General features: G+C 49.8%; 1 protein-coding gene across 1 annotated transcript in view; it reads left to right on the top strand.

Annotated features, from left to right (window-relative positions):
- The window catches only part of LOC146177873 (trypsin-2-like), a 197047-nt gene extending 176554 nt beyond the window's left edge, over positions 1–20493 (top strand). Inside the window, exon 7 of the mRNA XM_084581654.1 lies at positions 20269–20493. Coding sequence (XP_084437780.1) covers positions 20269–20466 — 198 coding nt within the window. The 3' untranslated portion in view covers positions 20467–20493. The remainder of the gene's footprint in view (positions 1–20268) is intronic.
- Positions 20494–27638: the final 7145 nt, after the last annotated feature.

The raw sequence follows: 27638 nt of genomic DNA, 5'->3' as shown, positions 1-27638 counted from the left end.
GCTCGAACCCGCGGTGGTTGGTGGCCAATGCCCACGTAGGAAACCACAACTGGCGCCCCCGTGGGCGCCAATTGTGGTTTCATCAGACGTCACCACGCGCGCACTGTCACACCGCAGCGCGCACTCACCCTCCACAGGGAGGAGAGCGCTTCGCTGCAAAATACAAGCCTCCTAGTGACACAGAAGACGTTTATTAAACGCCGTCCGCCAGCGGTACACAAACACTCAATCACCGCGTCCCAGGGGCGCGCGAGGAGCAAGGCTCCGCTGCGCGCACACAGTGACAATGAATGCGCGACGCCAGCCCGCAAGGGCGTGCAGTGATCTCTCTCTGGCAGTGACCGGAGGGTTTCATTGAGAGAGAGTGGGCAGCCACCGAGAGGTACACCTGTCGCGGATCCTTGGATCACAATCGACAGGCTCGAGCTTTGCTCTCAGGTATGACCCGGAGCAGACCAACTCGAGTACTCACTGGTCTGCGCGGAGAAAGACCGGCAGACAAGAACAGTAGCGTACGCACCTTGCGATGTCTCAGAGGGGTCTCTCCCAGAGCTCCGATCGGACGGTCGCGCGAGCGCTGCCGTCGAAGCGGTGCCGTGTTCCCGCCAAAAGGCGCCAATGGGAACAGCCACTGGGACGCCAGGGTGGAGCTGTGGCCCGAACGACAGTGACAAGTCGTTCGAACCTCTCTCCGCCGCCTCAGGCGGGAGAAAGGGAAGGAGGAGAACAACATGGCACGGGCGGCGGCCGCTCAAAGGGCAGCCGCAGCAAGCTCGAATCCGACAACGTGGATACGATGTTGATGTGTCACCGGACCATAGAGAAACATACGGCCGGACGTCCACAAAGGCTGCATAAAAACGTCGACGGATATATGCTACTTTGGACACTACTTTTTTGCTCTTGAACCATGGTTTAACAATCGTAAAGTATATATTGTTGAAGCAGGACAGCTCGATCGTGTGCTTTTCTGCGCTCGGTCACCAGCGAACCACAGATACATATACATTCCCCAAGCTAGGTACGCAATAGCAGTGGTTAGCGGCGTAACCGCGTAGAGCAAATGCAAATGTAAGCAGCGCAACAATGAATATAAATATGCATTGTCGAGAGTATATACGACATGAAATGGGTCACATTTTACGTTAACACATTGCGGCGATGACTGGAAAGCATCTTTCGTAGTATCTGTATTCCGCGTTCGGTAGCTGCCCGTACGGGTTCATTCGCCGTGTGTTTGTGTGTATAGTATTATAAAATATTAATACGTGGCAAGGTAAGGCCAAGAGATTAGTCCAAGATGACACAGCACACAGCACACAGAAACACAGCAGCGTTAACTAGGAACCAGTCGACACTACTCGAACGTCGTCTTCTCCAAAACTCACGAGATTCTTCTCCTTCCTTCCTTCCTTATGCGCATATCAATGTATGCACCACCTAATGTAACACAACCCCGCCGGCTGAAAAGCACCGTCCCGGTGCGTACTAGGGTCCAAACCAGAGTCCGTGTAGTACGGCTTGAGGAGTGCAACATGGACCGTCTCGGTGCGTGGTGTAGAGGTATGAGTTCCGGGATGCAAGGGTGCAATTCGTATGTCACTGGAGTCACTTGTCTTAAAATACGGTAGGGTCCTGTATAACGGGGCAAACGTTTTTCCGAGAGGCTAACGCGGTGAGCTGGGGTCCAAAGTAGCACTAGAGAGCCGCAAGAATACTAGGTGTTGCGATGACAGGAATCATAGCGACGTTTCTGGGAGTGCTGGGAGGCTGCGAGTCGGTTGCGAGCAACAACGCGGACGGCATCAGCTCGCGCTATGGCGTCACGAGCATATGAGCTGGCAGTGGCGACGGAAGGGAGCAGGCTGTCAAAAGGAAGCAGAGGTTGACGGCCGTATAGAAGATAGAAGGAGGAGTAGCCGGTAGTGTCGTGACGCGACGAATTGTATGCGACTGTCACAAATGGCAGCTTTATGTCCCAGTTGAAGACAACCCAGAGGGCTATGGAACGAAAAATGGTAGGGGTAACATTAAGAGATAGGAAGCGTGCAGAGTGGGTCAGAGAAATAACTCAGGTTACCGACATTCTAGTGGACATTAAGAAGAAGAAATGGGCATGGGCAGGACATGTGCGAAGAGTGGATAACCGATGGTCGCTTAGGGTAACAAACTGGATTCCAATGGAAGGAAAGCGTAGCAGGGGGCGGCAGAAAGTTAGGTGGGTGGATGAGGTTAAGAAGTTCGCAGGGGTCAAGTGGATGCAGCTAGCACAGAACCGGGCTAAGTGGAGAAATATGGGAGAGGCCTTCGCCCTGCAGTGGGTTTAGTCAGGCTGATGATGATGATGATGATGATGTCCCAGTCGCGGTGGTCATCAGAAACGTACATAGACAGCATATCAGTTAATGTCCGGTTAAGGGGTTCGGTAAGCCCGTTCGTCTGTGGATGGTAGGCAATCGTGAAAGAATGACGAACGTTGCACAATTGTAGGACCTCGACAACTATACGCGCAAGAAGGCAACGGTCACGGTCGGTGAGTAGTTGTCGGGGAGCTCCATGGACGAGTATAACGTCGTTGAGGAGGAAAGCAGCGACATCAGTTGCACAACTGGTTGGTATTGCTTGTGTGACCGCGTAGCGTGTGGTGTAATCAGTGGCCACAGCAATCCATTTGTTCTCCGATGCGGACAGTGGAAAAGGCCCTAGAAGATCCAGACCCACTCGAGAAAATGGTTCTATGGGGATGTCGATCGGCTGCAGAAGTCCAGCTGGTAAACCTGATGGCTTTTTCCGGCTTTGACAGCGGTCACAAGCAGCCCCGTAGCGGCAGACTGTGCGGTATAGACCTGGCCAAAACAACCGACGGTGCACACTGTCGTATATGCGAGAGACGCCTAGATGACCCGCTGTGGAAACGTCGTGAAGCTGTTCAAGGACGGCTGTGCGTAGATGAAGAGGGATTACTAGTAGAAGGTCGGGGCCATCAGGTCGCACATCGTGCTGGTATATGGTGCCGTCGTGGAGCACAAACAAACGAAACGAAGGGTCATGGCAATCGGCGCTGAGGCGATTGATAATTTCGCGAAGCTGAGGGTCCTGGAGTTGCTCACGGCGAATGTTGCAAAAGTCAGAAATAGAGACCACGCAAGCATCATTGTCACATTCAGGTTGGCTTGGCGGGTCCACTGGATGACGGGACAGGCAATGGCATCTCGATACAATTGGCCAGACTTATAAAATACTGAAAAATTGTACTCCTGAAGGCGCAAGGCCCAACGTCCAAGGCGGCCAGTAGGGCCATTGAGTGTGGAAAGCCAACACAATGCGTGGTGGTCAGTGACTACTGTGAATGAGAACTTCGTAATGGCCCAAACAAGAGCCACGGCCGCTCAATTGAGGCGCACTTGGTGCGCCTCCATTGAGCGGCCGTGCAAGGGCTACGCACTCACGTTCAGTAATGGAACAATTCTGTTCGGCAGCAGAGAGGAGTCGGCTGGCATAGGCGATGACGCGAGGGCAACCGAGCTGACCTTGTGCGAGAACGGCACCAATTCCATGACCACTTGCGTCGGTGCATACTTCTGTGGGCACTGGCGGATTGAAGTGAGCCAACACTAGCGGACCGGTGAGGTGGGCAATAAGAGCGGCGAAGGCGGCCGATTGTTCATGGCCGCAAGAAAAGGCCTCTTTTTTCAGAAGCTGCGTGAGTGAACGGGCGATTTCCGCGAAGTTTGGTACAAATCGCCGGAAATATGAGCAAAGTCCAAGGAAGCTACGCACGTCGCTGCTAATTTCGATATAGGAAAATCACTTACAGCGCGAATTTCGTCGGGGTCCGGCTGGATGTCATGGGTGTTGACCAAGTGTCCTAGGATCTTAAGTTCCCAGCGACCAAAGCTACACTTCTTGGAGTTCAACTGAAGGCCAGCTCGTCTAAAGACGCCAAGAATAGCCGAAACATGATGGAGGTGGCCCTCAAAGGATTATGAAAATACGATGACGGCATCTAGGTAGCACAGACATGTGGTCCATTTGAACCCGCGTACTAAGGAGTCCATCATGCGCTCGAAGGTCGCAGGGGCATTACATAAGCCGAAAGGAATCACCTTGAATTGGTAGAGGCCATCCGGGGCGACAAAAGCCGTCTTTTCACGATCTATTTTGTCAGCAGAGATATGCCAATATCCAGAACGGAGATCGATGGAAGAAAAGTAGTTGGCACCATGCAGGCGGTCGAGGGAGTCATTGATCCTTGGAAGACGGTACACGTGTTTCTTTGTTATCTTGTTTAGGTGTCGATAATATACGCAAAACCTCCAGCTGTTTTAAAATTCATCTTCTTTACCGCAAAAGGACAGAACACACAGTAAGACACATACAGCACAGCGCCTGTGGTGTACGCGTCTTCTTACTGTGTGCCTGTCCTTTTGCGCTAAACAAGATGAATTTTAAGACTGATCACCATAGCCCAGCGATTAACGCTTTTAAGGTATATTCTCCAGTTGTTGTCTTTCTTTTTGACAAGTACTACCGGAGACGCCCAGAGGCTACTCGACGGCTCGCTAATGTTGCTGGCCAACATTTTCTCCAGTTCTTCCTGAATGATCCGACGCTTGGAAAGAGCAACTCTGTAAGGCCGTCGATGAATAGGACGGGTATCTCCAGTATCGATGCGATGTGTGACGACGGACGTTTCGCCCAGGGTCCGTGACCGAAATCAAAAATGTCGCTGTAATACCGCAAAAGGCAGGTAAGGTCGCTGAAATATTCGGGACGCAGCCTTACGGAAATCCCATATCTGCTCCAGATATGGAACATATGCTGCCAGATACAAATATATAAGGCAGCAAATAAGACCTTATCTGGGCCAGATAAGGTTATATATGTGCAAAATGTTGCCCTGATATGGCTCAGATTTGGCCATATCATGCAACATATAATCCATATCTGAACGGGTAACGGGATCTTATATGGCATGACCAGGGGCATATATGGTATCCTCGCGACCTTAAGTGGCCTGATAAAGGGCATATATGATATATGGCATCGTCATGACCTTATATAGACAGACCAGGGCCTTATGCCTGCCGTCAACAGGACATTCTATAACCTCATCGGGGCCTTAATTATGTAGGCGCCATAGTTATTGTATATTAGCAATATATGGCCTTCGTCTACCTTCTGCAAATATCCAATATTGGCATCATGTGGTCGAGCTTCAATTTTTCTACACTCAGCATGGCCTGCATGCTTATTGTTAATTGTATCCAATTTAGAAAATAGCTGCGCTCCTAATATTTCAAATATTCTGCAGATTTCGCTGCACTATAATTATTACACCATGTGTTCCTTAATCCAGGAGGGCGCTGGGTTATAGCTACATACTCCTCTTTCCGCCTACTAACTCGCATTTTCATTTAAAATGCGGCCGCAGTCCGGTGCACTAAAGCATGGTCGGTTAAGTTGAGCGATTCCAAATATCAAGAAAATGATGGCAGTTCAGTATACGGCCCCCTCCGTGCTGTCGCGCTGTCAGACGGTGACTCACCCTCAGAGACAGCTGGCGGTTGCTTCATCGAGGGCCGCAGTGGCTAGACAGTGACTCCTCCTCTCCCGCGTTCCCCTCTTCCCTCTCAGACAGTGGCGGCTCCTGCGTCGCTGGCTCGCATTTCATCTCTCCTCCGCGCTGCCACGCTCTATACGCGTAGGCTGCGAGCTCTCCGTTTTGTGTGTGCTTGCTTCTTTTCCCTCCCCCTTTCAACTCTATGCGCCTAAGCACTTGGTATCTGTGAGGTTCTTTACTTTAGATCTTCTGGCCACCTTATTCTGTGGCTTATTCCGAGACAGCAATCTAAATAGACGACCAGTCTGACCAAGCTAACAACGAATAATTTATGTACACATGGACGGGACGAGAGTAGAACGATCAAGTGGGTCAAAGACTTAACACTAAGTTATCTGCAGTCACCAGTTCGTTCGTTGGGTGGAGAAGCCGGTGCAGACGCTCTGGGTAGTCAGAGTTCTGCAGGGTCGGTGCAGTAGGGCCTCAGTAAGCCCAGCGGAAGGCTAGGCCACCGGACGGAGCCCAGTAGTGTCAAGAGGCCTCGAGTCGCCTTTCCACGGCAGATGCGGTAGGCCTCCCCGACGTGCCTGGGCTCAGCACGGCGCCGAACGCTCGTGCCAGTGAAGAGCTGGCGCTGTGGCACTCCCGGGCCCGACCACCGTTCCGAGTTTCGTGGTCGACAGGAGAACAGGACAGGATACGGCCGGCAGGCCCCAGGTCTGGATCCCCGGGTCAGGCCTGGCAGAAGACGAACCGCTCCGAGCTCCTTGGACAGCCGATCGGCTCCGCTGCTCGCCTGTTCTCCCCCGCTCGTGCCTCGCGTTCCTCGAGCCAACCTTCACGTTTTCCTCTTCTTCTTTCTCCTTTCTTCGTTTCTTTCTTCGTCTTTCATCAAATTACCAGATGTTCTTCACAAATATGCCCCTCCTTTGAAAAGTTTTTTTTGTTTTCAGGAAAAAAAAACTTGGGGCCATGACACTGATGCACTCTTTCGGAGGACGACGGCACACCACAACACTGCTGCACCCATCACTGCACACCCCACAGAGTGGCCACACCATTGCTATTGTCTGCTGAGAGTCTGAGTCACTCGCGCACACAAAATAAAAATAAAAAAAAAACATTCGTACTAATACAAGTAACATTAACACTCAACACTTGTCAGAAGAAATAAACTCTTAGAAACACACTATGAACAGCACGACAACACCTCCAGAAGCTTTGTACGGAATGGGCTCTAAGACGATATATCTCCAACGGCATTGGAAGACAGCACAGAGATTAACATTGTCTCCCGTATCATTCTCGATTCAACAGTTGAGTATTCTGTATCGAGTCTCGGTTTCCCAGTCCACTCTGGGACCAAGGTTCTTCACTGAACTTTGACAACGGAGTTTTCGACTCGACGTTATCAAGAACTACGAAGGATGAAGTTTGTAGGGCATTCACTGGCTGGCGCTCTTCGTAGCTTTTTGTGTTAATGGACATGCGTCCTAATGGAGCGTTCCTCAGGTTTCCTTTCGGGACAGTCCTCTGACATGCATCGCACAACCTCACAAACCGCTTAATGTCAGCTTGCACCCCTGGCCAGTAGAAGTTATCAAGCACTTATGCGGTAGTTGTTCTGACACTCTGGTGGCCGACAAGTGCGCTCCCATGTGCCTGCATGAGGACCTGACGGCGCAAAACCGTCGGAACGACCGTTTGTTTAATTGTTTTTTCTGGAAAAGGTTGATAGGTCCGGTACTAAATGCCGTCACTTAGATGGAAGGTGTAGGCCGTCTGCCCTTTTCCGTGATAGGTTTTCTTAAGCTTGCGACGACACACGTCTAAGCTGGCGTCCTCTTCTTGTTTCTTGCGAAAAACAGACCGAGGTAAGTGGAGTACGGTTTGAGTGGCATCCAAACCAGTCCCTGAAACTTTCGCCGCCAGAACCTGGAAAGAAGCACTGTACCCTACTTCACAGGCAGGTATACTTCTCTGGCCCGTCAAGACTGTTGGAGCGTCGGCGAATGGGACGCTTGCACCCGGAACGTTGCCGATAATTACGTCATATGATGGCGTCGGCAGACACCTAGCAATAGCTTTGCCTGTGAAGTATGGCGACTTGATAATAACCTCCGCCTCAGGCGCTTCGATGTTAGAACCATCCACTAAACGTAAAGATGCTCGCTCACCGGTATATGCAGCCTCGGGCACCAAAGCCTGACGCACCACGATGCCATTAGAACCAGTGTCGCGCAGCACCGACACTGCTTGTCCGACCACTTCTCCATGCTTCACTGGCATGTTGTTAATAATCTGAGATGGACTAAGAGCCGAATCGTCCCTTCGAACATCTAGGCATGTTCTTCCCAGCTGACGACCAGGGCGGGAATCTCGAGGGGACGTGCAGCAAGCAGACGTCTCCCGGTCATTTGAATTTCCGTATCGACACAACTGGGTTTCATGCCCAGATTTGCGACATAATGTGCAATATGGGGGCTTCGGTTTTGTACGGCAATCCGCCGACCTATGTCCGATCTCTTCACAGATGAAGCATCGAATTCTCGTCTTTGGGTTTGGGGCTGCGTCCTGCGGTTTCGCAGAATTCTGCTCAGCTCTATCTTTAAAAATCGCGAGGTTATTCTGTCGCTGAGCCTCAAGAAAGTGATCGGCGGCCTCAGCAATCTCGTCCACCGTTTTACAATCACGTTCTCGCAAGAAGAGACCTAAACGATCGTGACAACTGTTTAAAAACTGCTCAGCCACTATCATGTCCCGAACCACTTCAAACGTGCGACCTTGTCCTCGCATCTCAACCCAGCGGACAAAAAAACTTAACAGCCTTGTGGTGTACTGGGAAGCTGTCTCACCATCTTGCGGCTTGCTTCCACGAAACTTCTCTCTGTAGCCCTCAGCCGTCAACCGAAACCTACGAAGTAAGGCAAGTTTCGCTACATCGTAATTGACTGAGTCTTCAGGAGAGAGTCGTCCAAAGACTCTGAGAGCTTCTCCGCCGAGGCACAGACTCAAAGCTGTGGCCCACTTCTCTTTCGGCCAGCCTTGGCCAATGGCGACATGTTCAAAACGTTTCAAATACGCGTCCAAATCGTCCCTTTCCTCATTAAACAGTGCAATCAATCCATGAGGACTAATGGGGAAAGATGAGCTGGTACGGTACCGTGCTCAGCGCTTCCAGCACTAGGGGCGTTTTCTCCCAATTCCGCCAGTCGTATTAGTAGCTGCAAGTTCTGGTTTTCTTGCTCCAAGCGCTGCTTCGCTCTTTCATGTTCTGCAGCTTTCGCTTCGCGTTCTGCAGCTCTCTCTTCGCGTTCGGCAGCTTTGTCTTCCCTTGCCCTTTGTAATTCTTTCTCAACCCACTCGCGCAACTCGATTCCCTGCAAACCTATACGTTCCCCTACCGCAAGCAACTCTGGTGCACTCATTTTTCTCCAATCTCTAGCCGCGGGAAAATGCTGCTTGGCCGGTCTGGTCCTGCCGTGGACGCCAAAATTGTGAGGTTCTTTTCTTTAGATCTTCTGGCCACCTTATTCTGTGGCTTATTCCGAGACAGCAATCTAAATAGACGACCAGACTGACCAAGCTAACAACGAATAATTTATGTACACATGGACGGGACGAGAGTAGAACGATCAAGTGGGTCAAAGACTTAACACTAAGTTATCTACAGTCACCAGTTCGTTCGTTGGGTGGAGAAGCCGGTGCAGACGCTCCGGGTAGTCAGAGTTCTGCAGGGTCGGTGCAGTAGGGCCTCTGTAAGCCCAGCGGAAGGCTAGGCCACCGGACGGGGCCCAGTAGAGGCAAGAGGCCTCGAGTGGCCTTTCCACGGCAGATGCGTTAGGCCTCCCCGACGTGCCTGGGCTCAGCACGGCGCCGAACGCTCGTGCCAGTGAAGAGCTGGCGCTGTGGCACTCCCGGGCCCGACCACCGTTCCGAGTTTCGTGGTCGACAGGAGAACAGGACAGGATACGGCCGGCAGGCCCCAGGTCTGGATCCCCGGGTCAGGCCTGGCAGAAGACGAACCGCTCCGAGCTCCTTGGACAGCCGATCGGCTCAGCTGCCCGCCTGTTCTCCCCCGCTCGTGCCTCGCGTTCCTCGAGCCAACCTTCACGTTTTCCTCTTCTTCTTTCTCCTTTCTTCGTTTCTGTATTCGTCTTTCATCAAATTATCAGATGTTCTTCACAGTATCTCGTTCCTTTTCGGTGGCAGACATCGGAGTTCGGTGCGGCTGGCGGGCGTGCTGCATGTTGTGTATGCTGGTGTGTGTGTGTGCCAGCGCCTGTTCGCTATTAGCTGTGTGCATGTAACAAAAATGCGACAGCAAACCTACAAGAGCTTCAGTCTGACCGTCGGCACAGAGGAAATTACTGTGTCCCACTGCGGGTGGAAGCTGCCTCCCCAGCCTTGGCAGCGGACCTCATGGTCGATTGAGCTTTTCGGGGCTTCTGCCCTGGGTGGCCCGGCCAAATCTTCACCATTGTGTCGGATCGCCTCATCTTCACGCCCGATCACCAAAACCGTGAGCGTGAGACTTCTTGTCGGGAACTAGCACTTGCCAGCCTCAGGATGTTCACTTTATTATTTTGATGGAAAATTAATTTTCCAATCAATAAATTGAATGGTAATTGCCAGTGTGATATTTTTGCCAGTTCGAAACCCACCGCCGGACACCCACTGGTAAAATAGGTACAAGCGTCCCCCGGCCCGGCGCCCGGCTCTCTCAGGGGTGTGCGTTTGGAAGAGGCTCTGCTAACCCTGCTGTGCTCCTTAGAGGGCTTAAAGTTTCGAACAACTAATGACCTGCAAAGGTCGGGTTCTCACAGGGCCACATAATGGGCTGTTGCCGCGCAAGGCGGACTTATTGTTGTCCGATGGCGGAACGAATCACTGCCACATCGGCGCAACTATTTGGGCCGTGACCCCTTTTCCCAAGCATTTCACCCCAGAAGAGCCGAGCACCAGGCCGGGGGAAAGCTTGTACCCATTTAAAAACCGGTGGGTACCCGGCGGCACCAGGGATCGAACCCGGTACCTCCCGATTGCGAGGCGGATGCTCTACCACAAGGCCACCGCTTCGGTCTTTGTCTTTCGCTCCAGCAATTTTGACAAATTTAAGTGGGTAGTTAGTGTCCTTCGTTGTTTATTATTATTATTATTTGCATTACCTAAGTAGCTTCATGCTTGATTTGGTTTAGGGGCAGAGCTGTCGCTGTCATGACAAATGCCATCGGACATGCTTTTTTTTGTTTTCTCTCCGAATTTGAAAAGCGACCACGAGTTAGGCGCGTTCGCTCATTTTGCACTGCAGTCTCTGCTTTGAAAGCCTATATGTACTTTGCTAAGGTTTAGGTATTATCAGCAGTCCGAGCAGTGTGTGTTTTATCGCCCTACGGTTTAGCGGTACCTTTTCCGGGTGTCGACAAACCTTTAAATTCCATTTTAATAGTCTAGTTCGATTAATAGCCTCTTATTTTATTTAGCTTCGCAAGTAAACCAGCTCAAACTAAAAGAATTTACTGGTTAAAGCTCTGTGTGTAAAAGAGTAGAATAAAAATGTAATATCTAATTTAATAGGTTAATGTATTTCACTTTATCTTCTCGTGTAGACATTATTCTGTTCAGATATCTCATTAGTTTGTTATAGTATCGCGCGTAAATGAGTAGAATCTCAATATTTACTAACGGATGAGCATGATGAGGATGACCCTCGGTATACACACGTAATTCAGGACCGTCTTTGAGCGATTCCTTATAGGTAGGGAAAAAAGAAAACCTGTGGTTTCAAAGCTATTTTCCTGTAAGGTTTGAAATAAAAGGGGAAATTCAGGTTTCCCTTGGCAAACTTGATTGAGCGTGCATTTAGCTAGAATACTGAAATTGTTTTGTGTGCGTTGTAATAAAGTGTTATGTTGATATGCAGATATATAGATCTATAGTTCAAAACCTACCTGCCATGCGGGCTAGATATTTAAATCAGGAATTTGGTAGATAAGGCATATCTGACCAGATATGCCTTATATGGTACTCAAAATCAGGAATTGGGCAGATCATGCATATACAACCAGATATGCCTTATCTGGTACTCGAAATCAGGCATTGGGCAGATATGCCTTATCTGGCCTAGATCTGTCCTAATATACCACATCTGCCCAATACTGATATACCTGATCTGGATTGTTTTTTATAAGTCCAGATATGGCATTTCTGTAAGGGTAGGTCAGAGGCAACCATGGCTAAGATGCGGTCCTCCGGACTATATGACGGGACAGGTTGTGCAGGTACCTCGGCGTGATGGTCCAACAGCACTGCAGAAATAGTAAAGCTGGACTAAGGTGACAGCTCGGCAAGGAAAATGCCCTCGGGGAGAACTTGCGAAGACATGCTGAAGTTCAGTACGGGAATGTAGGTGAGGTTATATGTTATGAGGTAGGACGATGTTGTGCTGTAGAGTGATGGCGGTGATGGGGTTTGACATCGTAGTCGCCGTCAGGAAGGAAGGGAAAAGGTGACATGGGCAGTATACTGCCGCCTCGGGAGGTTGGCGAGTAAATGTACTGGAGCGGAGGCGAGGCTGGGAATGGTCAGCATTAGGGTCGTGAACATAATGGGGCAGGGCTATGCGCAGAAGTCCGGAGGAACAGTCAATGAGAGCGGAATGGGCTGTTAAAAAGTCTAGGCCTAAAATCACATCTTGAGGACAAGTAGTAAGGACGGCGAAGAGCTCAGGGACGTGGTGGCCGGCGATGTTGACGCGCGGAGTGCACATTCCGATTATCGTACCAGTGTTTTCATCAGCAACACGAGCTGTAGAGGTGTTAGCGGGCGTAAGAACTTTTTTGAGGCGCTGGCGGAATGACGAAAGGGCTTAAATAAGGAAAGACTTCTACCCTTCTTATGCGCATATCAGTATATGCACCGCCTAATGTAACAATATAATTGAAAATGCATGCATATAGGTCACACTGGCGCGCCGTCGTAAATGTAAACACTGCCAAAAAACACAAGGTGTCCGTGAAAGATACAACAGATACATCCTCACAGTTAACTCTGACGAGTTAACTGTAAAGGAAAAATAAAGGGTAGGCGTGTGTTTATTCAGATGGATATAGCCGCTCAGGAGGAACTCGCAGCGGAGCGTCAGGCGTGGTGAATCAGCAAGGCAGCGGCCAACTTCTTCGTCCTCGAGCGCTCCAGCACACGATGCATGGCAGTGGCTATGAAGATGAAAATTACCACACTACATTTTCCCCCCGGGTAGAGAAGGAGCCATCCTGGCGACTTATGGAGCCGACAGAACAGACGGATCGTACTATGGCTTGATTCAGTCGACATGAACTGTTTCGCGTCCACGGCGACGCACGTCCACAGAGGGCGTAACAGGCTCAACTACGTAGTTGACAGGAGATGTTTGTTGGAGGACTCGGTATAGACCATGATATCGAGCAAGAAGCTTCTTTGAAAGGCCGGTGGTTGTGGCAGGGACCCAGAGCCATACCAGGCAGTTAGGTGCATATGTAGAAGGCTCGCCGGTGTCGCGGTGGTGTTTATGTTGCCACTGGTTTTACGTTGTAAGCGAACGGGCGAGCTGACGGCATTCTTCTGCGTACTGGGCGGCGTCCGAGAGTGGCGTCGACTCAGAGACATCAGGGCGGTAGGGAAAGAGCGCGTCCATTGTACGGGTTGGCTCGCGTCCGTAAAGAAGAAAGAAGGGAGAGAATCCAGTGGTGGTCTGTATCGCAGTATTGAACGCGTAGGTTACGAAGGGAAGAACTTGGTCCCAGATGGAATGAGCGTCGTTGACGTACATGGCCAGCATGTCACTCAGAGTACGGTTGAAGCGCTCGGTCAGGCCATTCGTCTGAGGGTGGTAAGATATTGCGGTGCGGTGAATGATGCGGCATTCTTTCAGTAGTGCCTCAAGAGCTTCGGACAAGAAAACGCGTCCGCGGTCACTGAGCAGTTCCTTCGGAGTCCCGTGGCGAAGAATCAAGTTCTTGAGAAGGAACAAAGCAACGTCTCTTGCGGAGGCAGAAGGTAACGGTGATGTTTCACTGTAGCGAGTAAGATGGTCTACTGCCACGATAATCCACCGGTTTCTAGTGGAAGTAGTAGGAAGAGGGCCATAGAGATCTATGCCAACGCGGTCAATCGGACGAGCAGGACAGGGTAACGGCTGCAACGAAACAGGGGACTTCTGTGGAGTTTTTCGGCGTTGGCAAGATTCGCAAGCGGGCACAAAATGTCGTACAAAGCGGTACATTCCACGCCAATAAAATCGCAGACGTAGGCGCGTGTTGGTTTTCAATACGCCACCGTGGGCACACTGTGGGTCACCATGGTACGCAGCACAAATGTCGCGGGATGACTAGAAGCCACTTCCGTCCATCAATCAAATAATTGCGGCGATAGAGAAGACCGTCACGAATGGAGAAGTGGTGGGCTTGCCGGACGAGCCCTTTGGATGAATGACCGGGAGTAGGACTTGAAAGAAAATGCAAAAGTGCACTGATCCACGGGTCATTTCGCTGCTCGGTAACCATATCGACAGTGGAAAGAGTCGACAAATCGTAAGCACAGACGTGATCAGACGAGGTTTCACTAGGCAATGGCGAGCAAGAAAGAGCATCCGCGTCCGTATGCTTCAGACCTGATCGATAAATGACATGGATGTCATACTCCTGGAGATGGAGAGCCCAGCGAGCAAGGCGACCGGATGGGTCTTTCAGAGAGGCCAGCCAGCACAAAGCGTGGTGATCGGTCACAACATAAAACGGTCGGCCATACACATAGGGACGAAATTTTCCGATGGCCCAAATAATGGCCAAACATTCCCTTCCTGTCACTGAATAATTGGACTCTGCTTTCGTCAATGCTCGGCTGGCGTATGCCTGAACATACTCGCTGTAACCAGGCTTACGTTGGGTAAGGACGGCACCAAGCCCAATACCGCTGGCGTCAGTGTGAATCTCCGTAGGCGCAGTCGGATCAAAGTGGCGTAGAATGAGAGGCGAAACCAAAAGGCGGCGTAAAGTGTCGAAGGCTTTATCGCAGGCCGGAGTCCAGGCTGAAAGGTCGGAGCTGCCAGCAAGGAGGTGGGTCAGAGGAGCGATGATAGAGGCGAAGTTCAAGATAAAACGTCGAAAGTAGGAGCATAGGCCGATAAAGCTCCGGAGCTGCTTCATGGAGGTTGGCTTCGGAAACTCTGCAACTGCGCGAAGTTGGGTGGGGTCGGGAAGAATGCCGTCCTTAGAAACTACGTGGCCTCAAATTATGAGTTTTCGAGCGGCAAAGTGGCACTTCTTCAAATTCAACTGATGCCCAACGTCGGCGAGATACGTGAGGACATGCTTTAGGCGGAGAAGGTGAGAAGAAACGTCGGTAGAAAAAACTACGATATCGTCCAGATAACAAAGACAGGTCTCCCACTTGAGTCCACGAAGAACAGTGTCCATCAGGCGCTCGAACGTAGCCGGGGCATTGCAAAGGCCAAAGGGCATAACGTTGAACTCGTATTGGCTGGTTTCTGCGTATTTTGGACATGATATGCGATATAGCCTGCTATATTTAGGGCTACTTGTGTGTCCTGGAGGAGGATCAGGTCTGGGGGGTATGGGTGTGTTGTTAACAGCTGTGTAAAGGAGTCACGCTTTCGCCGTAGGCTGCGACAGTTCCAGTGCCAAATGCATAGCGACTTTTCGGTTGGCGCTGGATGGTATGAATTAGCTGCCATGCTGCTGCTCACCCACACCAGTGGGCGCCGTCGGCGCGAGCACCGTTGCGGGGCTGTGTGGAAGGATCATGTGGGGGTGAGGGTGGTGGTGGGGGAGTGGGAGTGGGAGTGCAGCCAATCTGGCATCGGCTGTTTGCATGATGCGCACGATTGCCGTCTCGATCATGTTTTCAACCTTTGGAGTCAGTTGTTCGCAGACGGAGTTGAATTTGGCTTCTAATTGTTGGGCTAATGATTGGAATCGCTCCTCCATTTGCTGTTTAAATTGGTCTAGTTTTGCCTGCAGTTTTCCTTCGAGTCGGGCTTCCTGCGCTTCAAGTGCGGTTAGAGATGGTTCCTGTTCTATGCGCTTCTTTTTTGGCGGGGGGGTGTTAGTGGGGGAGGATTCTGGTGCGTCCGAGGCGGAATCTGAGTGAGCTGTCAAGGTGGGGGCTGAGTGGGGGGATGTGATGGGCGGGGGTGGGATTGGGTTGTGAAGCTGGAGTTGAAGGTGTCTTACCTCCTCCCGTAGGCGAGCCAGCTCCTGTTCTTGGGGTTCCTGGGTGCGGGCGACCCTTTCTGCTCATGTGAGGTCTGTTCGTAGTCCTTCTGGTTTGCGCCGGGGCGTGTCTGTTCGTTTCTGTGAAGAGCGTCTCCCTCTTGTGCTATTTTGTCTGCGCGATCTCTCGGTTGGCAGATCCTTGGCTTTGGCCCTGCTTGGACGCTGCTTTGCCTGGCATCTCCCAGTCCCAGTAAGGTGGGCTCCTCCACACAGGATGCATGTTGGCGTACACATGCCTCTGTCCTTCTCCGGATGGTCGTCGCCACATCTTGGACATCGGGTTTGTCTTGGATTTGGGCACACGTCGTATCGGTGTCCAGGGTGTCGACAGTTGGTGCATCCTTCTGGTCTGGGCTGATATGGGGTGCACAGGTGGACCCCTCCAAAGTATACAATTTTCCTGGGAACTGGTCCCCGGGCGAAGGTGATCATTATGGATTTGGAGCGCCCCATGCGCCTGGCTGCGACAATCTTCTCGGAGGGGTTTCGGCGTTGTAGGTCGTCAATAATTTCTGCTTCTGTTTCGTCCCAATACGCATTGGTGATGACCCCGCATGTGGTTTCGGCGCCCGGGGCGAGATATGTTGCCATGGCGTATTCTTTTCCTGCGTGGCTGATCGCCTTAACTTGTATAAGCTTCATTGTGAGTTCAGAGTCTCCCGTGGCCATAGTGCAGGTGTTGTTGCTGGGATGGATGCGGAGCTGCAGTTGGTTGTTGGGTAGGATGTCGGCGGCGGCGCACACGCTGCGAAGAAGGGTCTGTGGTTGCAGGTCTGGCAGGTAGACTCCACCTTGGGACCTGAACACAACTTTGTACGCCTGTCGCGGAAGCTGTGCCATCCGCCGATTGCGAGAAAGAACACCGCGCGTCTCTGGCAGCTGCGCTTCGTTAGGCTGGTATGCGGGGTGCGATATGGTATTGCCCTGGATCGGTGACCCGTTGATCTCGTCGGCGGAATCACGATTTACTCCTTTCGATGGACGATAAGTGCTCATAATGTTCGTCCATTCATTCGGCTTGAAATCTCCTCTATCGAGGGTCTCACCTTCGACTGGTACGTGCATATTCACGGGAGCTCGCTGGCGGAGGGGGCCGTCGCAGCCGGGCAAGCGGGGCTCGCCAGGCCGGGTGCGTGCCGTCAGTCTTCCGGGGGGATCGTCTTCAGAGCCGCTGCAGCGCGCGGCCAGACGCAGACGGTTTTCCGTGAACTGGGACCCCGCTTGGGGCGTCGGGTCGAGGTTTGCGGGGCGAGCCACCGGAGCTCTCCTTGGGTGCTCGGAGGGAACTCCCGCTTGTTGGGAGAGTTGGTTGGACATTATCTTAAAACAGCGCTGCAAACATGGACAGATACAAAATCAAACACATTATGTTTGTTCTTCTATCTGTTCATGTTTCTATCTCTGTTTTAACACAATGTTTTAGAAAAGTTATTTTGTTAGCGGTTGACACATGAAGGTTAGCGAAAGGGGTTTTACTTCAGTTGAGGACAACGCAGAGGGCCATGGAATGAAAAATGGTAAGTGTAACGTTAAGAGATAGGAAGTGTGCAGAGTGGGGCAGATAAATAACTCAAGTCACTGACATTCTAGTGGAAATCAAGAAGAAATGAGTATGGACAGGACATATAGCGCGAAGAAAGAATAACCGATGGTCGCTTAGGGTAACAAACTGGATTCCAAGGGAAGGAAAGCGTATCAGGGGGCGGCAGAAAGTTAGGTGGGCGGATGAGGTTAAGAGGTTCGCAGGGGTCAAGTGGACGCAGCTAGCACAGAACCAGGTTAATTGGATAAATATGGGGGAGGCCTTTGCCCTGCAGTGGGTATATTCAGGCTGATGATGATTATGATGATGATGATGATGATGCACGGACATTGATGCACCGCAAATAGTGTAGTTCGGGGTACGGTAAGACTAACGGCGATGAAATGAAATTACATTTGTTTTATCAGCGTTTAAAGATAACCAGTAAAGGCAGTGCTTTTCCACAAGTTTTAGGTCGCATTGAAAATTCTAAGCGCGTCTTCTGTTAGGCATGCTCCGGTAAATGGCGCAGTCATCGGCTAACAAATAAACAGTACAAGATTGATTATTTGGAAGATCAATAATATAGACTAACAATAATAGAAGTCCTGAGATGGTACGTTGCGGCATGCCTAAGGTAGATGTGTTATTGTTAGCCAATAAAATCTGTCTGTGATTGGTAAAGAAATTGCGGAGCCAATCAAATACCAGTGGGTTCAGGTTTAAACGAGAAAATTTGAATAAGAGGCGTTGGCGGGCAACTTTCTTGAAACGTTTTCAAAATCTAAGGAAACTGCATCTATCAGTGTGTTAGTATCCATGCTAAAACTGATCGTTAGTAAACAGAGCCAACTGTGTAGAGCAGGATAGGTTTTTCAGGAATCCATGTTGACAAGGGTGAAAAAAGTCCATCAAACGTGAGTAAATTACGTTCTCCATTAATTTGGAGGAAACGCTAGCGAGTGATATGGGTTGGTAACTGTTACATGAGGAGAAATGACCTTTTTTGTGCACGGGGATAATTTTTCCTACACTCCAGTAGCCAGGGACTGTACCGGTCTCCATAGTGACTGCTGGAAGTTATTTATTTATTTATTTTATTACACAGTCCTGCAGCGCCCGAAGGCATTATTGCGGGTGGGGGAGATATGAGAAATAACATTGCTAGAAACACCAGTAGAACAATAAAAATGTAGAAAATAACACGACACAAGTGATAATGCAGAATGAGAAACATGCATCTAAAGGGGGCAACTGCTCGACGAATAAAGTGATGAAAACACTCAACGACAAAGTGATGAAGAAAACACACGCAATAGAACTGCGCGCCACGTCACACATCTGATAAAAAAGCCCGAAATAAATTTTCCGCGCAGCACTCAGTGATGCCAGCTGGCAGTAGGTTCCACCCATTGATTGTCAGTGGAAGGAACGAGGTTTTATATACATCTGTCCGGCATTTTATTTCTCGAATCTTCCACTGATGATCAAGTCCTTTAGATAAAAAGTGAGTTTGAAGCTGGAACCGGACTTTATCAATGAGCTTTCCAAAATAAATGCGATACATGATCTGCAATCTGAAATGTTTTCTGCGGTGAGCTAAAGATTCGCAACCAAGATGATGTTTAATAGGCGTGACACTAGATGAAAAGTTGTAAAGAAGATTGGCTACAACGTGACGTTACCAATATGAGCGCGCCATGAGAGATCAGGAGAGATAGTGACTCTCAGATATTTCTACTATTTTGTTATTCAATCGGCGCATTATAAGCTGAGTAGTAAAAACTGTTGAGATTACGACGACGATATTTTGCTAACCTAATCATTTCGATGTACCAATCCAATGGAATCTGGTCGTGGACATTCCATTGAGGTTCTTTACCCTGAGACCGCTTGGAAAGATGTTCTCAAAAACGTCTCCATTCGGCCAATTACAACTGCCGAAGGAGGAGTTTACGTGGGATGACTGATGGCGGGGACGATGAACTGAAAAACTACCGACAGTTGATCGATTGTTGTAGAGAACATTCAATTTAAAATCAGTAAAAGTAGTGTATGAAGAGTGTGAAGTTCCGAATACGAAACAAATATGTTTGTGATTCTACTCCATTTCAAATATCCAAATATTCAAAAATTCAAAAATTGCTGCATATATCGAAAATTTTCAAATTCACCAGTTTCCCCGACGACACTTTTCACCGCAATGAGTACCCTCGTGAGAATTGCAGTGAGCGATCGTCAAAACTCGGTGAGGCCGTTTTGTGAGGAAGGCCTTCCAGACAGTGTGGTCAAAGCAAAGCTCTTGATGAAAGACAAGAAAAACACCGTTCTTACTTAGCAGACACTGATCGTACAAGTGTTCATCAAATGAAATTACTGTTATCCAAGCGGTTTTTGGCAGTCCTCTAGCGAAGACAGTAGTTTTTTTCTAAAAAAAAAAAACAGCGCGAACAAACGGGGACGAAAGGAAGAAAGCACGAAAAGAGGATAGCTAAGCGGGCGAGTTGGTGATACTTTTTCAAAAAAAAAAAACAGTACGAACAAACAGGGACGAAAGGAATAAAACACAGGAACAAGCGTTTGTTCCTGTGTTTTATTCCTTTCGACCCCGTTTGTTCGTACTATATCTTTTTTTTTTTGAAAATGTATCACCAACTCGCCCGCTTAGCTATCCTGTCAAAGACAGTATATGTACTCCACTAGGGGAGTTTGAAACAGACCCCTTGCTGGATAACTTTTGGCACAGGCGAAAACGTTTGAGTGCTGCTATTGAATACGGATTAAAGCGATCGATTCGCCAACGATCCTGTCGCGAACGGCTATCAGGAGAGAGTCTCGACATGTGGCCCTCTCCTCTAAATACGAATAGGGCTTGAAGCAGCAATGCTGGCTTTTCTCTGTTGTCACAGGACGACTCAGCCGCCGCTGTATTCAGCCGAGGTCAGGACGGCCGGACCGTGCAGGTGGGCCTCCTCTCGTACTCCGCCGACTGCTCCTCGAGCTCATCGGCGAAGGTCTTCACCCGGCTGGACGTGCACGTGCCCTGGATCACGCAGAACATCGCCAACCAGGAGAGATACGAACCGCTTCTCCTCGCAGTGCTGTAGAGCTGCTCCCGAAAGCGGCGCTTAATATTTTACTCTAATAAACATCTGAAAACTTCAAGGTCCGAGATGCATTGGGGAAGTGAGCTTCCACAAGACGACATAGAATTTCAGCAAGCAGCACTGCGTGCACAGACGACGTGCAAACTCAGCCTCTTTCGATTAGGTTTTGAAGTACTGCCATGCAGTGTCACAGCAATTGCCTGAGACCGAAAATTTATTTATTTATTTATTTATTTATTTATTTATTTATTTATTTATTTATTTATTTATTTATTTATTTATTTATTTATTTATTTATTTATTTTTATTTATACTGCAGCCCTATGAGGAGGTTATTGAAGTGGTACATAACGAAAGCAAAAATATAAAAATAAAAAGCGTATTAGCCCATCTTAAACACACATAAAATGAAATTATATTAGAGAGCGCATGAACAGCTTTACTGGTAAGAACGAACTGAGCCAGCAATGAATTCCAATGTTCAATGATATACGCGAAAAATAACTGACTTTAAAGGTCATGGTGCCAGCAAAGTAAAGCGCGAGATGGCTTCTTGTTAGCATTGGTTTGGTACGCGTGATGTATCAGTCGCTTCAGAGACGATGACCCAAGTAAAAGATGAAATGCTTAAATTTCATTCATTCTAAATGCCTGTGGGTAGCGAGTGTTGATAGTTGCAATGATCCAAGGATAGAAGTGGGCGAAATGCCACAGCAATAATTTTTGTATACAAAACGAATCGATTTCTTTTGGATAGCTTCAATCTAATTTATATCTGTTTGCTTTATAGTGATTTCATACAGAGGACTGGGCGGATTAGTGATTTGCTTCCTTTGCAGCCGGAGGTAATGTTCGTCTCAGATATCCTAATTTTCTGAGGGCTTCATTACATAATCGTTTTAGACCATGATAATTTCTCGGTGAAAATAATTCATAACTTATATTCTGACATCCTTTGAAGCGTTAAATCACTAAAGAAAAAGCGAAGGTGAGGGGCTGTTAGCGTCATTACGACTGTTTTAGAAAAGTTATTATTCATCTGCCAGCTTTTACACCACACCGCAAACCATGAAAAAAAAAATCACAAAGCGACAGTTATCGTCTGAAGTGTTAATGACGTCATACAATAGGAAATCGGCAGCATACATGCGGATTTTCGAAGTAATGTTACATGGGAGGTCAGTGATGTATAATGAAAAATGTTCTGTGGTTTAACTTTTGTTTTAGCTTGTGGGGTTCGTCTTTCTTCCCTCCCTGTCGTCTGTTTTGCGCACCGTTTTCCTTTTCAAAAAAAAAAAAAAAAGATTAAACCTAGAATTCACGCTATAAATACGCAATAGGTAAAATTAACAAATTTTTATCTTTCCAAGTAACTATATTGAAAGTCAATAACATCAAGCAGAACTAGAAGCGTTCATAGTTTCGCGCTTAAATCTACGCCTCAGTAACCTATGTTGCCATGAGGGCATGCTGACGGCTCCAAAGCATCCTTATGGCGGATTGCAAAGAAACAGCTGATTCCCCACCTATTTGCTGCTTTTCACGCCTCGCTTAAATTCGAGGTCCTGTGCGGATGTCGTTATTAGCAGTGAAGGCTACGAACCTACTGTGGTCAGCGGGGTGAAAGCGCTTGGCACAAAAATTGACTAAGTCAGCTTGCTGAAGAGGGTCAGTGTTGTCTTTCAGTGCTTACTAGCGATGACAAGAGCAACGAGTGGGAGGTATGAGATCTCCTGTTCTTTTTGTTTAAAAAATGCAAGAGGTCCACAACGGCTACACTACTACATCTGCCCACAGGGGGAGGTTAGCAGTTGCAGCTGCTATGCAAGAGCTCGCAACTGCAGTGCAGGAAACGAGATCCGACGCATGACCCTTCACCACGGACTCCTCGTGCAAGCCACGGTGACAGTCATTCCTGTGATTCACAGCCAGTTGACTCCCGCCACATCAGGCTCCGTTCGTGATATTATATTGATGCTGCTCCTGCTGCTCCCTTCCGTTCATGTTCACTTGCTGATGTTGATTGTTTAGTCTGTGGAAGACAGAAACTGTGATGTTTATATGTTTCGTCTGGTTTGTTCACAAAGAAAGAAAACGCTTTATTTAGAAATGTGTTATAGTGACCGAGGCGAGAACGAGGTTGTTCAACTAGGTGTGAGCGGCTTCATTTTGCGCAGCAGGCAGTGTGCGTTGGTGGCACACTGTTGGAAGGTCTCTCTGGCGTTGTCATATATTGCCTGTTGATATTTGACGGTATCCTCCTCTGTTGACGGGAAAGGCAAGCGGATTACGCAAGCCTTGTACACGATGCCGCAGGCGAGCTCATGAATCGGCTCAGTTTCCATTATCCTATTATGACAAGGGGCTCACCAGAGAGGCATCTCTCTTTGATGAAATAATAGCTCTGGAGAGAGATATATCGAAGGATGAAAATATGTGCTAGTTTGGAAGAGCCCCTATAGCAACCAAGGGGTCTGTGTACAGGGTTTCAAAAAAGTTTATTATAAAATGAACTTTTTACCAACATTTCTCCTTATCTTACCTTTTCATATTGTTACGTATATGCCACCGAAGAGGACGACGATAGAAAATAGAGTGAGAGACGACGAAACAGAAGAAACCGTTGAGCTTGCCTGAACACCTGCTGTGTTCTGCTCTGCTGTGCTGTGAACACTTGCTCATCACCTGCTGTGGTTTCCTGTGCTAGCCTTCTGCCCCGTATCATCTTGGTGGAGGTCAATCAAGGTCCCCGTACGCACCGACTAGCCCATTTACGCTGCAAAAAGCTGGATTTGCGCAGCGGCCGCCACCTACCTGGGATCCCAACGACGCCACAAACAGCTACGATGACCTCTGAAGCAGCCCCTACCACCACGGGAACATCGCCTCAGCCAGTTGTACTCACACAAATTCGCCACCCTCATATCTTTAATGGCGACGACCACCCAGACGTTGACGACTGGCTGGACGAATACGAGCGATGCAGCAGGAACAATCACTGGGACGCGACCATCATGCTGGCCAATCTGATTTTCTATTTGGCGGGCACTGCTCGCACGTGGTTCCAAAATCACGAGCATGAGCTGGTGACCTGGGAAATTTGCAAGCAAAAGCTTCACGACTTGTTCGGTAAGCCCATTGGACGGGCCCTCGCAGCTAAAACCGAACTTTCCTCTCGCACCCAATCTACTACGGAGTCCTACCTTGCTTACATACAAGACGTGCTCGCGTTGTGTCGCAAGGCGAACAGCTCCATACTGGAAAGTGAAAACGTAGGGCACATCCTCAAGGGCACAGCAGATGACGCGTTCAACATCCTCTTCTGCATGGATTTCTCTACAGTCGAGTCGGTGCTTCAAGTTTGCCGAAGATTCGAGCAGGCTAAACAACGACGCCTGGTACATCGCTTTGAGCGCCTTCCCAACACGGCAGCTACATCATCCTGCGATGATCTGCCACCTTTGCAACAGCCTTCCCAGTCCACTACCATGACTCGGATCGTCAGGCGAGAACTAGAAGCCTTAGCTCCTGCACCACTCCCATCTCCACTGCCCGACACCGTGGCCATGATACATGCTGTTGTCCGCCAGGATCTTGCCAACGTTGGTCTTTCCTCCAACCCCGTACCGCCCTCGTCACCATCGCATCCTGTTCCTGTAGGGGCGGCTGCAACCACTAGCCAAGCTCCCCCACGTCGCTACGTTAGTCGCAATCCTGCAGAGTGGCGCACCTCAGACGACAGGCCAATTTGTTTTACTTGCTGTCGAGCCGGCCACACTTCACGATATTGCCGCACTCGTACCTTCCCCACCCCTCATCCTTATTACAACGCTGACCGTCGGTACTACTACGGACCTCGACGCTTCCCTGCCCAACCTAAACAACTCCGCCCCGCATATGATGGACCTTGAAGCTTCCCTTCTCACCCAGATGAACCTCACACCGAAGCCGTCTCAAGGGTCCGTAACTCCAGCCGATCTCCATCTCCGCGGTCTCGTCGATCCCGTTCACCGGTGCCTCCTCGCAACTCCTCCCCATCATACACCGGCACCTACTCGGAAAACTAGCGAGTGCAGCGCCCGGGAGTGACGCTGCATTACCGACCCGGACTGTCAACTCGGAACTGGCCCTTGCACCCAGACGTAACCTCATTGACATTTTTCTGGACGGAGTCTCAGTTTCTGCTCTCATTGACACTGACGCCCACATTTCCGTCCTCAGTGCCTCGCTCCGTCAACGCCTCAACAAATTCCTCACACCCGCTCCCTCATCTACCGTTCGTGTTGCTGATGGCAACACAGCTACTGTGGTTGGTATGTGTACTGCGAGAATTACCATTGCCGACCGCCATATCACTGTGCTATTTAAGGTCCTCACCAGTTGCCCTCACGACGTTATATTAGGACTCGACTTTTTAACTGCACATTCCGCGCTCATTGACTGTTCGTCTGGACTTTTTTCATCTGGACCTGCCACTCTGTCCTGACAAACAGGCCTCTGATACTTCAACGCTCCGTCTGCGCTCCTCTACATTTACTCGTCTGCCACCAGAAGCTGCAGTGTATGTGCTAATGTCGCCTTTCCCCTCCGTTCCTGATGGCGACTACGTTGTTTGCCCCATAACCGACGTGACACTGGAGCGTAGGATCGCTCTCCCTCATAACATCGTGCACGTAGAAATGACAACGCTTATATTCCAGTCTTGAACTTCGGCCTTTTTGTGCACGTTCTTCCTGAGGGCATTACTCTTGCCAAACTGATCCCACTGTCTGATGTTACAGTTGCCGCTCTTTTACCTGACGCTACTGCTAAAGTGTCGACACGACCTGCATCGTCCCCACCTTCGGAGGCCCGCATATCAGGAATGGTTGCACCTAACTTGCGCCCTGACCGAGCTTCAGCACTTACGAGTCTTCTGACTTCGTACAGTGATATTTTCGATTTTGGTGACCGCCCATTAGGACAAACGTCCCTCGTTACACATCGTATTGATACCGGAGACGCCCGGCCAATTCACAGAAGACCCTATCGAGTCGCCATTTCTGAACGACGCGTCATACAAGGTGAAGTGGACAAGATGTTAGAAAAAAACATTATAGAGCCTTCGAGCAGTCCCTGGGCGTCGCCTGTCGTGCTTGTTAAAAAGATGGACAATACCTGGAGATTCTGCGTTGACTACCGACACCTCAACAAAATTACAAAGAAAGACGTTTACCCGCTCTCCAGGATAGATGATGCCCTCGACTGCTTGCACGGTGCCAGCTATTTCTCTTCCATTGATCTTCGTTTCGGTTATTGGCAAATCGCAGTCGACGAACGAGACCGAGTGAAGACCGCCTTCGTCACTCAAGATGGCCTGTATCAATTCAAGGTGATGCCTTTCGGCTTGTGTAATGCGCCCGCAACATTCGAGCGCATGATGGATTCTCTCCTGCGCGGCTTGAAATGGACGACGTGCTTGTGCTATCTCGATGACGTCATTGTATTTTCTTCTACATTCGAGAGCCATCTCCATCGCCTTGATACCATTCTTGGCGTCTTCCGAAGAGCTGGCTTCAGCTGAACTCGAAGAAATGTAGCTTCGGCCGACGTGAACTCAAGGTGCTCGGTTACGTGGTCGACGCCCGTGGCGTTCAACCCGATCCAGAAAAAATACGTGCTGTAAGTGCATTTCCTACACACCGTTGTACCAGTGACGAGCGTAGTTTTCTGGGGCTTTGCTCCTATTTTCGGCGGTTTGTACCCAACTTTGCGTAGACGGCTCGTCCACTCACCAATCTTTTGAAGAACGACGCTCCATTTTGTTGGCACCAAGAACAATCCCAAGCATTTTCTACGCTCATTGCAGCCCTCACCAACCCGCCCGTCCTGGCACACTTCAATCCTTCGGCACCAACAGAGGTACGCACCGACGCCAGTGGTCACGGTATTGGTGCCATACTCGCTCAACAGCAGATGGGACGCACTCGCGTCATTGCTTATGCCAGTCGTCTCCTTTCAGCGGCTGAGCGGAATTATTCGATCACAGAACGTGACTGTTTAGCCCTCGTGTGGGCCATTACAAGATTTCGCCCTTACTTGTTTGGCCGCCCGTTCTCCATCATCACCAACCACCACGTCTTATGTTGGCTTTCTACGCTGAAGGACCCTACTGGTCGCCTGGGCCGTTGGGCCCTCCGACTTCAGGAATACACTTTTTCTGTCGTCCACAAGTCTGGCCGTCTGCACGCTGACGCCGATTGCCTGTCCCGCAACCCGGTAGATCCCCCACCTGCGAGCGAGTGTGACGATGAGACATATGTGTTGGCCATCTCTGACCTTTCAAACATTCGCCATGAACAGCGCTTAGATCCCAAGCTTTGCAGCATAATCAGTCGCCTCAGCACTGATCATCTTGATGCTACCCTTGCTCTGTTTGTGCTTAACAACGGCCCCTTATACCGACGGAATATGCGACCAGATGGCGCCGAGCTTCTGCTCGTAGTCCCCGAACACCTGCGTACCACCGTTCTTCAACAGCTGCATGACGCACCCACAGCAGGTCATCTTGGCGTGTCTCGTACGTACGATAGCGTCCGCCGCCGCTTCTTTTGGCCAGGCCTCTATCGCTCTGTTCGTCGTTACGTGGCTTCTTGTGACCGGTGTCAGCGACGGAAGAAGCCCTCGGTTATGCCTGCTGGATCCCTGCAGCCGATCGACATCCCAGTAGACCCGTTTTCCCGAGTTTGCCTTGACCTCCTCGGGCCTTTCCCACTTTCTGCGTCGGGAAATAAATGGATTGCAGTGGCCACAGATAATACTACACGCTACGCTGTCACCCGAGCGATACCCACCAGCTGTGCAACTGACATGGCTGCGTTTCTTCTCCATGACGTCATCCTGCTCCATGGTGCTCCACGCCAGCTGCTCACTAACCGTGGCCGTTGCTTTCTTGCTCGAGTAGTCGACGAAATTCTTCGGTACTGCTCCATTAAGCATAATTTTACCACCTCTTACCATCCACAAACGAACGGCCTCACCGAACGCCTCAACCGCACGCTCACGGACATGCTGTCAATGTATGTCTCGGATGATCACCGTGACTGGGATATCACATTGCCGTTTGTAACGTTCGCGTACAATTCCTCTCGTCACGACACAATGGGCTACTCACCGTTTTATCTTCTATACGG

This window comes from Amblyomma maculatum, chromosome 10 (genome assembly GCF_055883805.1).
Source record: "Amblyomma maculatum isolate TAMU_Amacu chromosome 10, ASM5588380v1, whole genome shotgun sequence".
Taxonomy (NCBI): Eukaryota; Metazoa; Arthropoda; class Arachnida; order Ixodida; family Ixodidae; genus Amblyomma; species Amblyomma maculatum.
This window is presented reverse-complemented; position numbering and strand designations above follow the sequence as displayed.